General features: G+C 54.4%; 1 protein-coding gene across 4 annotated transcripts in view; it reads right to left on the reverse strand.

Moving 5' to 3' along the window:
• Window positions 1–12,802, reverse strand: part of SEC14L2 (SEC14 like lipid binding 2) — a 38,759-nt gene extending 25,957 nt beyond the window's left edge. For 2 of the 4 annotated variants that reach the window (XM_074973183.1, XM_074973185.1), the window contains exons 1-2: window positions 9,432–9,574; window positions 4,248–4,323 (exon numbers count right to left, since the gene is read on the reverse strand). In XM_074973183.1, coding sequence (XP_074829284.1) covers window positions 4,248–4,323; window positions 9,432–9,487 — 132 coding nt within the window. In that variant the 5' untranslated portion in view covers window positions 9,488–9,574. Of the gene's footprint in view, window positions 1–4,247; window positions 4,324–9,431; window positions 9,575–12,659 lie in introns of those variants that run through there. The other 2 variants (XM_074973182.1, XM_074973184.1) reach the window with 2 other exon arrangements.
• Between the last annotated feature and the right edge of the window lie 5,010 nt (window positions 12,803–17,812).

A 17,812-nucleotide genomic window follows, 5' to 3' on the forward strand; every position in this document is an offset into this window, starting at 1 on the left:
GTAACCCCAGTGTTAGGATATAGATATTCAGGCCTGTCGGTAAAGGCCTGTACTCTAAGAATTTAGATGTATTCTTATCACTTGGCTAGTTATAGAGGTACAAAAGAGAGAATCAAAATCACTGTCTGCCGGTGTAAGGTCCTTCTCTTACTGTGACAGTCTGAGGCCCTGTTCTTAGGCTAAGGCCTTTGGCTAAGCAGCAGAGGCAGCCATAAGCTGGGAAGCGACCGGTCACCTCCTCACATTCCAACCTAGTCACATTGAAATAAGGTGCCATTGGGCTGTTAGGATACAATCCTGTCCTGATAATGTCTATCGCCTCCAGAGAAAGGGAAGTGCCTAGAAGCTGTAAAAAGAACTTAGTTTGATAGCATCCTGTCTGGCAAGAACTCACTTATCAATAGACACAGCTGGGAAACCCTTATGTCTTTATAGATGTAGTTGTGAAATCCTCACTTCTGTATTGTTTTGTCATTATAGTTCCCACTTTGCTATAGTTTATTTGCATGGTCTCTGTCTGGTTCTGTGATTGTTCCTGTCTGCTGTATAATTAATTTTGCTGAGTGTAAACTAATTAAGGTGGTGGGATATAATTGGTTAAATAATCATGTTACAATATGTTAGGATTGGTTAGTTAAATTTCAGTAAAATGATAGGTATAGCTAAGCAGAACTCAAATTTTATTATATAGTCTGCAGTCAATCAGGAAGTAAGGGGGGGAATGGAAACAGGGAATGGGTGTGGGGAAATTGGAATAATGTTTTGCTAAGGGGGGGAAAATGGGAACAGGGACACCGGCAAGGCTCTGTGGTGTCAGAGCTGGGAAGGGGGACACTAAGGAAGGAAACTGGAATCATGGTTGCTGGAAGTTCACCCCAATAAACATCAAATTGTTTGCACCTTTGGACTTTGGGTATTGTTGCTCTCTGTTCATGTGAGAAGGACCAGGGAAGTAAGTGCATGAAGGAATAAGCCCCCTAACACCCAGGCTCAAGGGAAGGAGACTGGCCTGTGGTGCAGGAGTGCACAGATCAAAGGCTTTGCAACACCCCTCCCCCCTTAATAGCTCCATTTATGATCTCTCTTTGAAGGGCTGCTAGGGCTTAAATCCCCTGGGTTCTGTGCCAGGGCAGCTTTACCTCACTTCTACAGGCGAGAGGGTGAACAGCGAGCTCCTTTTATCACAGAAAGCTCTGTCTCTTTCCCTTTCTCCAATCGCAGTGCTTATCTGCTTTGTAAAGTCCAACAGGCAGAGCCTTCTTGGTAGCTTGTCAAGTGGGGGAATCTGCCCTAAGAAAAAGCACTGCAGCTATCTCCCAAGCCCTGCCGTGTTTGCTGGGGCAGTGTCCCCAACTGTCTGGACTTTATCCCTGAGCTCATGAGAGTCGGTGTCTTGTCGGCAAGTCCCAGCCTCCGGAGTCGAGTGATTAGGTGAGAATCACACCTAAGTAAGGTTTCAGAGTAGCAGCCGTGTTAGTCTGTATTTGCAAAAAGAAAAGGAGGACTTGTGGCACCTTAGAGACGAACCAATTTATTTGAGCATAAGCTTTCGTGAGCTACAGCTCACTTCATCGGATGCATTCAGTGGAAAATACAGTAAGTTTCTGGCCCTTGGGTTTGTGGAGAATAGCCCGACACTCAGACCCTAACGTCCTCTAAAGGCTCTGAAAGCAGACGGCAAAGCAAAAGAAGCAGAAAGTTGATTGGATGCAGGGGTGGTGCAGATGTGTTGGTCCTGCCGACGTGTTGGACACTGGAGAGTCAAAGGGGATGAGGTAATATCTTTTGTTAGACCAGCATCTGTTGGTGGGAGAGACACACTTTTGAGCTTGCACAGAGGAAGAGCTGTGTGGAAGCCTGAAAGCTTGTCCCTCACCAAAAGACATTGATCCAGTGAGATATTACCTCAGCCACCTAGTCGCTCAGAAAGCTTATGAAGTCTAGTGATTTTGAAGGCAATTGTGTTTTTTAATTTAATATTTGTTTAACACATGGGGTTAGCACCACTGCTGTAGGGTACGGAACCAGTACTGCAGAATACTTGGCTTTGTAGAAACATGTGTTAAGACCCAACCTCATACGTGGATCCACCCAAAAGGACCATTATGTGACAGCCGCCATCTTGACCAGCCCACAGGTGGCCTCCTGAGCGAAGAGCATGAGCTGCTGCAGCTTGAGCAAAAGAGCCTCAGCCCCCTAGCTGGGTCTATATCAGACTCAGATCAGCTGCAGGTCTGGCAGAGGAGGGGGCCCTCACACACACTCACCAGCTTGCATCTAAGGTTACTGCCCCAGTCATGCACTCTTCTCCCCCCCCCACACCCCATGGCAGCAGATGGATTTGAACCCATGACCTCTGGCATAGGAAGCAGGAGTCCTAAGCCAGCTGGCCTACTCTGGTGTCTGAGTGGATCCCAGAGACTGCAGGGGAAGGAGTTCCCTTTGCTATAATGCTGGTCCCAACACTGAGGTTTGTAAAAAGCCCTGTATTTTAATGACAGAACAATGTAAATTTGGGGCTAAGCGGCCTGGGCCCATGCTGTCCAGCTGGGTGCTAACAGAGCCGACCCTCCATCCATAAACTAAAAGTAGCCCACTGCTTGGACGGACTGATCCCCCCCAGCCCCTCCTGCTCTCAGTGCTGGGGGTACTCCACACCCCCTTAAACCAGAGCAGTGATCTCAGGGCCTTGTGGGTGTGTTTAGGGTCCTGGCTTCATGGGGCCAAGTAGAAAGATCCTGATCTTGGAGGGCCTCTCTTTGGGGCCTGCTACAGTGAGAGCCTGGGAGGTCAGAGACTATGGGGGAGATATGCAAAGGTAGGAAGGGTGGATGGGCACCCGTAGCCCTCTGTGCTTTTAGAAGCCTCCCCCTAGCACAGAGGCCAAGCAGACAGGACCCACAGAGCCCCTTGTACTGGGACTTGCCCTGGATCTGGCATTGCCTGGCCTCTGCGCAGGGGGATAGAAATCTCCCAGGTCAGGGCTGGACAAGACTCTGAATTTTGGACTTTCCAAAACAGATAGCGGGAGAAAGTGGGAAGAAGGGAGTTCTCTGTGATAATAGAGCTCACAGTTCACTGCCCCACCTCCCCGCCAAGATAAGGCCCCTTATCCGGCCTGCGATATCGGCCTGATCTGTACCAACCCACCCAGATTCCTGCAGATGGCACGGAGCCATCCAGAATGCGCCTGCAGGGGAGGGGAGGGCCAGGGAAATAAAAGCTCCTTGACAGGACAGGGCCATCTTCGCTCTGCAGAGAGATGTGCACCCTGGCAGCCAAGGCCCTACTCTTCTCCCACAGGGGCAGGCCCTTTCCCTGCCTCCCCATATGGATGCGCTCCCTGCCCGTTTGTTACTCAAAGGCAAAGATGCCATGGCTGCCACTGGGATGTTGTTCGTCTTTCTTCCCTGCTTGGCTGTAACTGTGGGGTGTCCCACTGGTGCCCCCAGCTGGAAATCAGACCTGGGGATCCCTCCAGGACTCAGGCCCCATGTGAGAGGAGCAGCAGGGCTGGAAACACTCAGGCCTGGGTGCTCAGGAAGCCACGTGTCCCCACAAGCCAAGTCAGCCCATTCATGCCCCAGACAGAGCAGGCTGGCTCTGCCACGGCCAGGGCCCAGACCTCTCGCGGAGCTGAGCTCTTAGCCCTTTCCCCTCTGGGTTCCCTGCTGCAGGGCTGGCTCGGGCCACAGCTAATGCAACCAAGAAACGCGACTAGCTCCCTGTGCCTGCTCACAGGGATTGTGTGTAACCCAAAACCGCAGCTGCCCCAGACAAAAGAGCAGCTTCTCCCTCCTCTGATCCAGTTCCCACACCTGAACCATCTTCCACTGCACCCAGACGACATTCCAGGGCTGCTTGGAGCCTGGGGTCTGAATCCTACAGCAAAAGCTCATGAGTGCCCCTGTGGTGCTAAGGGATTTCCCCTTCCCCCTCCTCCCCGGGGCTCAGCAGGGGCATTCCCCCCCTCCCCGCCATTCCCTCCTCTTGTGCCCAAGGAGGCATTTCCCCCCTTCCCTGCTCAGTGGTGACACGCCCCACTCCCTCTACGGGACAAACCGAAAACACCCCAGGCCCGTCCATTTTCTTGTCCATTTTCTTCCTGTCTCACAGGAGCGGGAACAACAAGAAAGCTCTAGGAGTGGCTCAGTGCCTGCGGCTGATCTTGGCTCAAGGGGCTGGGGGGCAGCTAGGGCTAGCTTGGCTCCACACCGCATCTCCCCCCTCCCTCCAGCCCCCATTACCTCTGAGCCAGCGCAAGAGGAAGTAGTCGTCCTGATGGGGAAGGTAGGGCAGCACATCCTGGAGGTTCTCGCGGAACTGCAGAGAGAAGAGGAGCAGGGACAACATCATGGGCACTTCCCAGTGCAGGACCAGCAAAGCTGGAGGCACCAACTGGGCACTGCAGGGTTCGCAAGCTCAGTGCAGAGGCCAGGACTTCTCACTCAGCCCCCATGACCCGCCCGTTCATCCCCAGGTGCTGGGCCCTGGGACTCCCAAGGTTGATCCCACGACTAGACTTTAGTCAAGGCAGGGGCAAGGAGAAGGTAGACTCTCAAGGGGCACGGTTGCATGCAGCTGCCCAGGAAGTGCCCAGCTGCCACGCCACAGACAGCCCCATGCCTGCCCTGCCATCTGGCCAAGGCCTCTCACATGCCTGACCTGCTTCCCTCGGCCACCAAGACCAAAGGGCAAAGCGACTGCTGAGCATGTCTACAGCAGGACTTGTCTCCTGCATGGGCCTTGTGCTCCTGGAGCTGGGGGCTACAGAACAGCAAAAGGCCTGAGCCCGATGTTTGGGCCCCAACTGGAGATGCCCAGACTGCAGTGACTTCCGGGGGGGTGGGAGGTGGGGTGTCTCTCCCTTTCTGCCATTGCTTATGCCGCAGGCAGGGCTGGCTGCAGGCACTGAAGGAGTACTGGGGAGCGGAGGCAGGGAGCTGTCTAATAAGGAGCTCTTCAGCATGGCAACATACCCTGGCCCCTAGAGATCAGGGCTCCAGGGAAGACGCTGTAGAGTGGAAGAGACCCATTAGGTCCCATCTAGTCCAGCTCTCTGGGCTGGAGACAGAGTTGTTCTCTGTCCAGTCTAGCTGCAGGGTCCCATGGGAGACACTCCCACCACCTCCCCGGCAGGCCTGTCCACAGCCCCGGAGATCTTGCTGGCAGGGTGTTTCCCTGCTGCTCCTTTCCAAGGCGTCACTCCAAGGGGGCATTCTTCTCCTTCCACCCCACCCCACGCAGCAGCCTATGCAGTACAACTGCCTGTGTGGCTGACGTCCTTCAGACAACCAGCATCCCCCTCCTGCCCCCCAAGTTAATATTTCAGTCCTGTGACCCACACCCACCCCTGAGGTCCTGTGCACTGGGCATCAGGCTGGGGCTCCAGTTGCTTTCAGCTTGGGTCTCTTGTTCGCAAGGGCATTTCAGTGCTTTCATCGATCACGCTCAGCACACAGCTCTGGTTTTCATGCTGCCACTGCCAGATCAAGGCCTTAGTCCTGATCGTCAAAGCCATGAGCCAGCGAGGAGCCAGCTCCATCAAGGACCGTTCCCCAGCAATCGCTCGTGCCAGAAGGGTCACGGCACTTGGGCAGCACAAGGGGGTTGTTACTGCTCCTGGGAATAGCCCTTGCATAAGGGGACTCCCCGGCCAGCACAAGAGATGTGGCAGGCAAAGGGGGCTTGGCCTCAGCCCTGGGGCTCTTGTAATTTAAACTGGGGGCTGCCCAGGCCCAGACTGTCCTGGGAGTAGGGGCAGACAAAAGGCAGTTCAAAGGCACAAGCAGGAAGCGAGCAAAGAAGAAGCAGGGCCACTGGACACTCAGCCCGCTGCGCTCCTTAGGAAGTGCTGGCACAGAGCCCAGGCCCCAGGCAGGGGCGAGATGGGGTCTGGTCTGGCTGTGGAACCAAGCTCTCCATGAGATGAGCCTAACCCAGGGTCTGACCGTTCATGGGGGAGTGTAAGGGATGAAGCCTTCCTGCCCTAGCCAGACTGCCAGTCACCACAACACTCCCCCATCCAGAGCAACGCTTCCCCAAACCGCCCCAGGAAGAGCTTCCTGGAGGGGCCAAAGACACCATGAAGTCTACTGGGGACCTCCCTACACCTGGCCAGCTAACCAGCGCAACTCTGGACACGGCTGTGAGGGGAGCCAGGTGGGGTGGTGGAGCACGTCTACTGCCTTGCAGTGCTGGGCGCAGGGCAGCACATCCCACCCCGCGAGAGGGGATGCTTGTCATGCTCAACAAGGCTCCTTCTGGCCAAGTGAGGAACAGCATAGCTGAGCTGGAAGGGAAATGGGGGTCAGTGCTACAGGGTAGCCCTGATCTCAGTCTCCCAAAAGGGGAGGCATTAAAGCAATCTTTAGGGGTCTAAAGAGGTCTCTAGGGTTCCTGAAGGGAACCTTCAGGTGCTGGCATAGGGCACAAAGACACGTGGATGGCGGCATGTGGGCAATTTGTGTAGGAGGCAGCATTCCTCTCCTTGGGTTGGCAGTCCTCTTCTGAATCACAGAGCTGACTCCTGTCCGCTATATGGAGAAGAAGGGCTTAGTGGCTGGGAATCGCTATGCATGCACCCCCGGCAGGCTGCTGTGCCGTACAACATTGCCCCCAGCTTGAGAGGCAGCAGGGGAGCCCCAGCAGGCGCCTTGGTCGATGGCAAACCCAACACGGGGGTGCAAAGGGCAGGGGAGGAATCAGTCCCAAATAACAGATATGTGAGTTAAGCCTGAGCCTGCAGATCAGCTGATCCCCCCCCTTTCCCACGACACACACCGGGGTCAGCCACAGCCGCACCAGGGCAATGAATAGCATAAATCTCAGAGGGGCACAGCACTCTAGGTCCTTCCCTTCACTTCTTAATGGGGCTGGTTAGATTATTGTGGTCTGAAATTAGGTGTAATTAAATCCGAGATTAATTCCTTTGCCTTGAGAACAGCACCCCGGAGGAGGATTGCGAAGGGAGGATAGGATGAAAGCCCATCAGTAGCTCCAGGAAACGGGAGAGGAGAATTTCTAAAGATCTGTTGTCAATTAGTGCTGTGCCCAATCTCTGATTCCTTGAACCAAAGATATTGCACAAAAGAGATTTCAGTTACGTGCAACTATGCATCAGATCAGACCCTCTGCAGAGAATATAACACTTCTCAGTTTGCAAAACTTCCCCGACCTTCCTAGTGCTAAAATCCATCTCTCTCTAATTCTACTATCCATCTAAAATACCCCCTCCATCCTCACTGATCTCATCCCAGTCTGCCTCTTATAATATAAAGGCAAGAGGACCTCCCAAGACATTAAAAGGCAATACAGCTAAAACTGATAGGAGGAAACACTTAAAATGTCTAATTTATCTCTGGAGCTCGCTGCCACAAGACATGGGTGAGGTAAAGAGTTTGATAGGGTTTTGAAAAAAGAATAAGGTGTTTATAGTGATGATCAGAAAGAATAAAAATGTGTAAAGGAGATCAACCTTCCTGCTCCAAGATGTAACCGCACACCCATAAATCTGTGGCGAGAAACGGCCCCCAAATGGGCTTGTTATTCTTAAGGTCCACATTTTCGAGACTGTCCCTGATTTTGGGTGTCTGACTTGAGACATGATTTTCCAAGTGCTGAGCACCCCCAGCCTCATTTGAAACCAAGGGAGCTTCAGGCCCCCAGCATCCCTGGAAATTTGGCCTCAGATCTCTCAGCGCCTACAGTCTGGGAGGGAACTTTGGAAAATGTGGCATTATTGTCCCTTATGGAAGGGTTTTGATACCTGCCTCTGAAGTACCTAGTGCTGGCCACTAGTTCAGTGTCCTGGCTCTAGCAGAGGTTCCTTGGGTCTGTTCCAGGCGGGCAACTCCTCCGTCCTGCTACAGCCCGAGTCAAAAAGGCAGAGGAGTCTCCAAATTGCCCCTGATTTACGACACATGGCAGGTTCCAGCTTCACCTCAAAGGGAGAGACTTGGACATCCCCAGCCTGTCTTTTGGGGTCTTGGTTTGTTTGAAGTTTGTGTCTACACGTTTAAAATCAAATGTAAGCAGTAGCACAAGGTGTTGGCTTGACAACCCTGCAGGCCCTACGTTTAGCCACAGAAGAGGTCAAACAGCCAGCAACAGGATAAATTGCCCCCTTAGAATCATAGAATATCAGGGTTGGAAGGGACCTCTGGAGGACATCTAGTCCAACCCCCTGCCCAGAGCAGGACCAATCCCAACTAAATCATCCCAGCCAGGGCTTTGTCAAGCCTGACCTTAAAAACTTCTATGGAAGGGGATTCCACCACCTCCCTAGGTAACACATTCCAGTGTTTCATCACCCTCCTAGTGAAAAAGTTTTTCCTAATATCCAACCTAAATCTCCCCCACTGCAACTTGAGACCATTACTCCTTGTCCTGTCATCTGCTATCACTGAGAATAGTCCAGATCCATCCTCTTTGGATCCACCTTTCAGGTAGTTAAAAGCAGCTATCAAATCCCCCCTCATTCTTCTCTTCCGTGGACCAAACAATCCCAATTCCCTCAGCCTCTCCTCATAAGTCATGTGTTCCAGACCCCTAATCATTTTTGTTGCCCTACGCTGGACTCTCTCCAATTTCTCCACATCCTTCTTGTAGCGTGGGGCCCAAAACTGGACACAGTACTGCAGAGGAGGCCTCACCAATGTCGAATAGAGGGGAACGATCATGTCCCTCGATCTGCTGGCAATGCCCCTACTTATACACCCCAAAATGCCATTGGCCTTCTTGGCAACAAGGGCACACTGTTGACTCATATTGAACTTCTCGTCCACTGTCACCCCTAGGTCCTTTTCTGCAGAACTGCTGCCGAGCCATTCGGTCCCTAGTCTGTAGTAGTGCATTGGATTCTTCCGTCCTAAGTGCAGGACTCTGCGCTTGTCCTTGTTGAACCTCATCAGATTTCTTTTGGCCCAATCCTCCAATTTGTCTAGGTCCCTCTGTATCCTATCCCTACCCTCCAGCGTATCTACCTCTCCTCCCAGTTTCCTCCCCTTCCCCCTCACTACTATGCAAATGTGCCAGGAATTCACCTCTTGGTGTGAGGGAGGGTTCAGTCTCTTGGCCAGGCACAGACATGCCAAACCCACAAAAAAAACCTGCCAAAATTGGGCTTATTTTTGGCTTAATTGGCTTGTGAGTTGCTTGTTGACTAGTAGCTTGTTGCTTCTTTTTTTTTTGATCAGCTCCCAGGAAGCAGGGGCAAGGGTGGGAGAGTCAGGGTTGCACAGCCGGCCCACCACTGTCCCCGACTGCACGCCATGGGGATCTAGTCACATAGAGTGTTGGGGTTCTTAGGGATTGGCTTTTTGGGGGCTTGTTTTGAAATGGGATTAGCTTGATTTTTGGCTTATTGTGAAAGTCAGGGTGGTTATTTACCGCATGAAAGTTGGCAACTATGGCCAGGCAGTCCTTCATACCTCTGCTGAGGCTGAATCATTCTGGGTTTCATGTGGACACTTGTCCACCGATGCATTTCACAGGGGGCCCTGCGCGGCTGTCAGACAACAGTGGCTCTCAGTTGTTAATGAGCTGGGATCTTGGGACCCATGTTCCATGATCCTTTAAAGGAAGATACACGTCATTGTTTGGAATGATGCAACAGATCATCAAAACCAACTGAACTGCATCCAGAAATAAATCAGTGTGCAATCGGATTCTCCCCTGCCCTGCCCCTCGTGAGATCACTGACACCTGTGCAAAAGGGCGGGGGGGGGGGGGGGGGGGGTGAAATGCTGCCCAGCAACTTTGCACAGGAGTCAATGGCCGCGCAAGAATCAGGCTCCCGAGTCTAACACCAGAAACCTTTCCTATGCCAGCCATCATAGCCCTGTGAAATCTGTGGAGCTGAGACTTCCTCTGATGAATGCAGATTTCAATGGGGAAGGCAGCCCTCTTTGAATGCTGTTTCAGGGTGACTTTCAGGTGATCTTTAGGGGAGCTATGAATGGAGTTCTGCACTAAGTTACTGTCACTTGGATTTGTTTACTTTCTAGACAGATAGGAGGACCTGCTCGTGTACATGATGATTAGCTGCAATCCTTCCCTCACTCCCACACAAACACACCACAGAGAGCTCCTGGGATGTCCCACTCTTAACCCATGGCCTCCCTCTCCCTTGAATGCCAGGAAGTGGGGTGAGGGAGAGGTTTCCCTGCCAGCCAGCATCCCTCACTTTCTTTTTATTTTAACTTGAAAGTTCCATTGAAACTGACAGGAGGAGTCATGAAAACCAGCTGAGAAGAATGCAAAATAGAACTGTTGATAGCACACGGCACTTCTAGGGCTGCCAAGGTTCCCCAAGCACTAATGAATACCCTCCAGAGAAGTAGGAAATAGAACTGTCCCTATTTTAGAGCTGGGGAAACTGAGGCACAAAGGTTAAGTTACTTGCCATAGTCCATGCAGGTAGAGCTAGGAACAGACTCCAAATCTCCCAAGACCCACTTGCACACCTTACCTACAAGGTTATTCTTTATCCCTTAGAGGAACAGGTTTAAATCCCTATAGCACACGCGCTCTTCAAATGCAGTGGGGGCTGGTTCTCCACCGCCTTGTGCCATCATATGCCCAGAGCATGTAAAAGTGGTACTTCCCGCTCATGCTGCACACCTGGCTCAAGGCAGTGGGGTCTACAGGAAGGGGGCGCAGAGGAGCACATTGGGGGTGGTTTCAGAGTAACAGCCGTGTTAGTCTGTATTCGTAAAAAGAAAAAAGAAAAGGAGTACTTGTGGCACCTTAGAGACTAACCAGTTTATTTGAGCATGAGCTTTCGTGAGCTACAGCTCACTTCATCGGATGCATAGCATATTGTGGAAACTGCAGAAGACATTATATACACACAGAGACCATGAAACAAAACTTCCTCCCACCCCACTGTCCTGCTCGTAACAGCTTATCTAAAGTGATCATCAAGGGAGGGCCATTTCCAGCACAAATCCAGGTTTTCTCACCCTTCCCCCCGCCCCCCCCAACAGACACACATACAAACTCACTCTCCTGCTGGTAATAGCCCATCCCTCTTTGAAACCTCTCTTTATAATGCGCATGATAATCAAGGTGGGTCATTTCGGCAGTTTGCCTTCATGCACAAATCCCTGCCCCTACCTGCCTGTACATACACTGAAGTAGGTGCTATACAACAAAGCCACGTTTTGCTCCCCCAGACTGACAAACGCCCACTCAAAGCTGACAGCTCTTCCCTCTGAACACACTGGGGAAGAGGTTTTCCCAGCCCAGCTGAGCAAACTCCCTTGCTCCATACAGGGAGCTCCGAGCCAGTGGTTGCCACCAGCAATGCTCACACTTCCCAGGTATTTGTAATACTGGTGCGGGGTTGGATGTAAGTATGGATCCAACAATGCTGGATAGCAGAACAGGGGCCTTTTCCTTTAACATCCCCCTCAGCCCTCTCTCCCCTTCCTAAGGTCAGTACAGATGGGTCTGAGTTAGCATCAAAGGAAGAGCAGTTTCATAAAAGGCCCCCACAGGTGCATGTTGGGACAGAGACTAGGAAAGAGCAAGTGTGTGCAGAAGGGCAAGGGAAAGACAGATGGGGAGCAGGGATGAAAGGCTCACAGGAGGCAGGAAAGGCTCACGGTTTACAAGGAGAGGAACAGAGAGGGGGCAAAGAAGCAACCATGTGAGTTAAGCCACTTCTTCCCGTCTGGCCTTGCAAGAGGCACTGTGACACGGGGAAGGAGCATAGGCTGTGGAGGGGCTCAGAGCTACTCCAGTCCAAACCTTTCTCTCCAGGAGCTGCAGGGAACAAGACCTTAGGCTTCACTGTGCAAAGGCCCAGGTACCCCTGTCCAGGGAGGAATTGGCACTGCAGGAACGGTGGGGGCTGTGGGGAAGCTCCCAGGCTCTGCATGAAGGAGGCGCCCTGGGGAACAGGGGTGGTGGTGCCTTGTGCAGCGAGGACCCCGCCGCTGTGCGCTCTCATTCAGAAGCTGCTTAAGGAACAATTGCTGAGTAATCAGCCTGCGGCCGTGAGCCTTTTCCACCAGACACAGGCCATGAATACTCCCACGTGTCCAGTCCCCTCTGCTAGCCGCCAGGCAACCATGTGCCCCAGCGGCGGTGCCAGCTCCGTCACCTAGGGCCCAGCAGCGTCCCCGTCCCTACTCCTGGCACATCTCAGGGTACGGAGGGTGGGGGGGGGTCCTGTTCCTAGTCACCCCGAGAGCTTCCTCTGCCCCTTCTGCACAGTCTGGAGGGAGCTTATCAGAGGCTCGGCAGCCCCCAGCAACCCAGCACGATCGCGCTCCCACGCGTGGGTTCCTCTGCCAGGGCTTCCTGTGCTAATCACAGCTGGGGCTGCCACTCACTCCCACAGAGCCTCCTGTGCGAGTCAGCTCCTGAGTCCCCCCGGGGCTGGGTGCTGAGGAGCGGGAGGGTCCTGCGGAAAGCTGGGCGCAGGGAGATCCGAAGTCTCGCTTACGGCCTGCGGCTGAGGTCAGGCAAACAGCCTCGGGGCAGAGAGGCGCTTTCCCCAGTCCCTGGCGCCGCTCGAAGACCCCAGCTCCTGTCTCGGTGCTTGTACAGCGCCCAGCACCGGGATCCCCGCATCCCGAAGGCGCGGCGCCCGCGGAGAAGACGAACACCGCCCCGCGGGAGGAAGCGACCGGCGTTGGCGAAGATCTCACCTTGGCTAACGCCTCCGCCTGCGCGGGGCTCAGGTCTCCCACCCGGCCGCTCATGGCCCCGCCGGCGCCGATCCGCGGCTGCAGCCTCCTGCGCCCGGGCAGCCCGGTCCCGAGTGGATCCTCCTGCGCCAGGCTGCAAACCCCACCCCTTAAAGGGGCCGCTCCCCGCGGCCCGGCGGGCCTCGGGCGCGCCGGGAGCGCGGAGGCGGCCGGGCAGCGTAGCCGCAGTGCTGGGCAGAGGCGTTGGGCAGGCAGCAGCCTCCCCCGTGCGTGGCTGGCACGGTCGGGTAAGTCCCCTGCCCCTTGGCGACCTGTGATAATAGACGTAACTTTTGTGCCTCTGGCCTTGGACTCTTGCTCTGTTGCCCCGTTTGCCCTCTCGGTCTCTAACTCTGCCCTGCCTGGGCACAGCTGCTGCCAGAAGCTTTGATGATCCCTGCAGGAGTGTGTTTGCACTGAGAAGAGGTGGCAGATTCTGATGCCAAGTTTTTGTTCTGTTCCTTTGGATCAAAATTATGAATTCACCCGGAGATCCCCCAGTGTCTGCGCCACCAACACACAGGACATGCCCCACTCCCCAGACACAGCTGCCTTTGAAAACCTTTGTCCCAGGCCAGAGTTCTCCCCCTCCCCTTTGTCGTTTTTATTTTGCAGACACACTGTTCCCTTGCAGTCTCCAGTCAAAGAACGCACGGAATCGGAGGTCTCTCAGCAGCCCCTGAGCAGTGCTGAGCACCCACAGCTCCTACTGACTCCAGGCCAGGTTCCTTCAGGGTCTGGCACTAGGGTCCTGACCCTTGGTTGGCGGCTGAGCTAAAGTCCGTGCAGCTTAGAGGAGGGGGAGAAGAGAAAAGCAGCCCTATGCCACCTTCCTGCCTGAGTCTGAGGCCCTCCAGGGAGCAGGCCAGCCTCTGGCACAAGCTAGAGCAACCAGGGGGCTGCTCTAACTTGTGCTTAGCTGCAGTGGTACCCAAAGCCCCATTCCAGCAGCCAAGAAGAGTGCAGAGGGCACTTCCACCATTGTAGGTTGTGATTGCTCTCTATGGCAGGAGCTGTCTTCTTTGTTATTGCTCTGTACAGCACCTGACACAATGGGGTTCCTTGACTGGGGTTTCCAGGCGCTACAAATAGTTAAAAATATCAGAACACCCTCTCCCACAGTTATGCCCTGTGCTGGAAGCTGCAAGCTCTGAGCCATTCATCTGGCTCTGCAGTAGTCAGGCCAGGGGTGACTGGCTATGCAGCTTCTTTACTCCTGCAGAACTGGGGTACGTGGGCTACAGTGAAGGCCAGAATCAGGGTCTAGGTCCTTCTGTAGCTATCAAGCAGCTTCTAGACTCGGGCCCCAAGTGCTAGAGAGGCCATTTCCAGGCCCCGGGGAGCAGGGTTGGGGTGTCCATGGCAGAGACACCAGAACTGCATCTAGCCTGGCAATCATCAAAAATTCCTGCACCATTGAGCTAGAGCCGGCGCAGCTGCCCAATGGACAAACTAATGTGGACTGAACCCAGGTGTTTTAGCCCCATGGTATCTAACCTGGTACCGGCTTTTATTGTTTGTATTGCAGTAGCACCTAGAAACCCTTATCATAGACCAGACCCCCATTATGCTAGGCCTGGTGCAGCTCCTTCCATAGTCTTCTCCCACCTTTAGCTTCTTACCTGCTGCCCCCACACCCAGATGCGTGGAACAGATTCCCACTTCAGAGCAACCCCTCCCTTCCCCCACTTCAAATCTTGCCTGGAAGCCCTGCTTCACCCAGGAATGCTTCAGATGTTGATGTTTGTGCTAATAACCTCCCCACGGCCTCCTGTCCCCGAACAGCTGTCTCCTGTCAGGTCTTGGCGTGTCTCATCTGTGTTTGTCTGATCTCTCCTAGCTCCCAGTTTACCTTCGGCCACAAGCAGGGTTGTTATCAGTTCAAGGGTGGCACTTAATGGCTTACAGGAGGTGAGGGTATCACAGCACTATCAAAAGTATTAATATTTATAAGGGAGCAGAGAACTAAGATCCCCGCTTCCTGGGTTCAATTCCCAGTGACTCACAGAGTCACTGTGTAACCTGGAGCATGTCACTTAGAATCCAGGCCTTGGTTTCCCTATTCATTTCTAGTATGGGAGGCTCATGGTAGAGCTGGTCGAAAAGTGCAAAAACATTTCTGCAGATGTTTTTTCAAAACACGTGGCACTTTCCATTTTAATTTTTTTCTGACCTCTTGATGAGTGGGATCGAGAGGCTCAGCTGCAGTGCTGGCTGGAGTTGGGGTGGCCAAGGCCATGGCTGAGGGGTGTTTAGCTAGAGCAGGGGGTGAGGGTCCCAGTTTGGAGGGCCCAGATGGAGTGGGATAAGTGGCGCATTAACCCTCATCCTAACCTAACCCTAATGTGATTCCCTTACCCCGTATCCAGAAAAAGCCCTGTTCCCCAGCCACAGGCCTCAGAGGTCACCGCCTGTACCCAGAGTGACCCTGCCCCCTCCCCAGGCCTCTGTGAGCTCACTGCTACGCCCCTGTACCCAGAGTGACCCTGCCCCCCTCCCCAGGCCTCTGTGAGCTCACTGCTACACCAGGGAGCAGGATCGGGGCGTGGGGGCTGGCCTCGCTCTGCCCAGCACTGCTGTCAGGGTGGCAGGAGCACCAGGCAGGTGGTGCGGGGCAGGGCCCCGGGCCGGACCCCACTCCCCGGCTGGACTCTATTTCCGGGGAAGCTACTCTGTTACCCTTACTCGGCCCAGCGGCTCTAACAGGAGCTGATGCTGTTAATGGATACTTGCCCCTGCCATGTGACCGGGGCATGGGCTACAAGCAAGTTCGGTGCCCAAATCCCACTGGGTTCCCCTTCAGAAGAGCTACTGCATCCACCCCGCGGCTCTACGTCCCAGCCACCCCGAAGATCCATCCTATGGCAGGAGCACATGGCGATTAACCAATGCCAAGGAGGAGAATAGCTCTGAGAACGCCCAGAATGCGGCTGCCAGGTCCTGTGTTGGCAACAGTGCACAGCCACTGACAATGGGAAACAGCAGCAGCAAATCCAGGCCCCACATGGTGCATCAGCCTCAACGGCCAAACAGGCCCCTGCAGACAGATGAGAGAAGCAGCCATGCCATTGGGAAGCCATGGAGGTTCAGAGATGGGAACTGTTTTCCAATGTCCCATCAAGAGGCTGCTCAGTCTTCTCATCTGTCAGGGGATGTAGTCACCTCTTGTGTGTGTTTGCAGCTGTGGGGCTAGGCTGAGGTTAGGATTTAGTTGCATTTGATTTAAAAAAAGAAAACAAAGCTGGAACTGTAGCCATTGGCATGAGTGGATAGTTCCCCTGACCTGGAACAGGTCCCACCTCCTAGGTCTGCTCCTTAGTAATAGGAAAGGGCAAATCTGACAGAGACGTCTGAACTGGCTGGAAGGGAAACAGATCCAACCTCCTGCAAAAGAGGCACTTCGGCGCTGCAGCTACTTGGTTCTCCCAAATGTAAAGGGCCACACCCAGAAAGGCATTCTGGGAAAAAGAGTGGACCTAAGAGAGCGAGCCAACAGTGAGGTGCTAGCAGGAACCAGGGAGCTCTCCCCCACCCTGAACTCCTCATTTCTGGCCCCAGGGCCTGCACCCCCAGCCGGAGCCCTCACCTCCTCCCACATCCCAACCCCAAATTTCGTGAGCATTCATGGCCCACCATACAGTTTCCATACCCAGATGTGGCCCTCAGGCCAAAAAGTTTGCCCACCCCTGACGTAGACAGACCTGGCTTCTTCATGCCTATGTCTCAGACTGGTTCCCCCCTCTCTTAACAGGGTTCCCTTTTAAACAGCTATAGCCCTTTTGTTCTTCTGTGTTCCCAAGCTCTGGCCCTTCTGATCCTGCAGGCTCTGCAGCAGGTTGAACCAGACTCCTCCGAGCCACTGGCCCTGCCACTGTTCCTTACCACCCCTCATGTATTTGCCAAGGGGGTGCCTCATCTTGAGCCAGTCTTTCCCTTCCCCCTTGTTTTTCCTTACAGCCTCCTATAAAACGACACCAATACGTTCCTGCAGTGACATCCCAGGAGCCAGCCCAACATACTGTATGCATCAGTTATTAGAGAGCAGCTCCAGTTCTGCCACAGTCTCATCCGCGAAGTGGCGAGAATCACGCTGCATGGAGGCTGGAAGGTGCCGTGGGATGGGCTCGCTGCAGGCCCTGAGCTGGCAGCGTGAGCTGGGATTAGGAGGTTTGGGGAAGGCCTTCCACATGTACTGATGTGGCTTGGGTTAGGGTGTAGCCTCACAGCTTATTGCACCTGGCCCACCCAGGGATGTTATGCAGGTGCCCAGGCAATGCCCACACAGTGTTAATCAAGATGGGGAGAAACTCTTACTGGACCAGCGAGGAAACCAATTGTGGGATCAGGGACCCAGCTCTTTCCCTGGTGCCTGTGGTGAGGAGGTAGGGAGAGGCCGTGTCTAGATACAGGTCAAGGGCTGGCTGTTTCTGGCCCATCCCTCAGCCTGGGCACACTCGCAGAGTTGCCAGGTGTCTGGTTTTCAACCGGAACACCTGGTAGAAAAGGGACCCTAGCGGCTCCGGTCAGCACTATTGACTGGGCTGTTAAAAGTCCAGTTGGTGGTGCAGCGGGGTTGGCAAGCTCCCTGCTCGGCCCCACACGGTTTCCAGGAAGCAGCTGACACCCTCCAGCTCCTAGGTGGAAGGGCAGCCATGGGGGTTCCGTGTGCTGCCCCCGCCCCGAGCACCAGCTCCGCAGCTCCCATTGGCCAGGAACTGCGGCCAATGGGAACTGCGGGGGTGACACCTGTGCGTGGGGGCAGTACACGGACCCACCTGGCCGCCCCTCCACCTAGGAGCCACAGGGACATGTTGCCACTTCCCCAGAGCCCACACCCTCAACTCCCTCCTACACCTCAACCCCCACCCCATCCCAGAGCCCCCTCTTGCACCCTGAATCCCTCATTTCTGGCCCCACCCTGGAGTCCGCACCCCCAGCCCAGAGCCTGTAACCTCTCCTGCACCCCAACCCTCTGCCCCAACCCAGAGCCCCCTCCCACACTCCAAAACCCTGGCCCCCCCCCGGGAGCCCCCTCCTGCACCCCAAAATCCTCATCCCTGGCCCCACCCCGGAGCCCAGACCCCCAGTTGAGGCCCACACCCCCTCCTGCACCC

The sequence above is a fragment of the Natator depressus genome, chromosome 15 (genome assembly GCF_965152275.1).
Source record: "Natator depressus isolate rNatDep1 chromosome 15, rNatDep2.hap1, whole genome shotgun sequence".
In the NCBI taxonomy this organism is placed as follows: Eukaryota; Metazoa; Chordata; order Testudines; family Cheloniidae; genus Natator; species Natator depressus.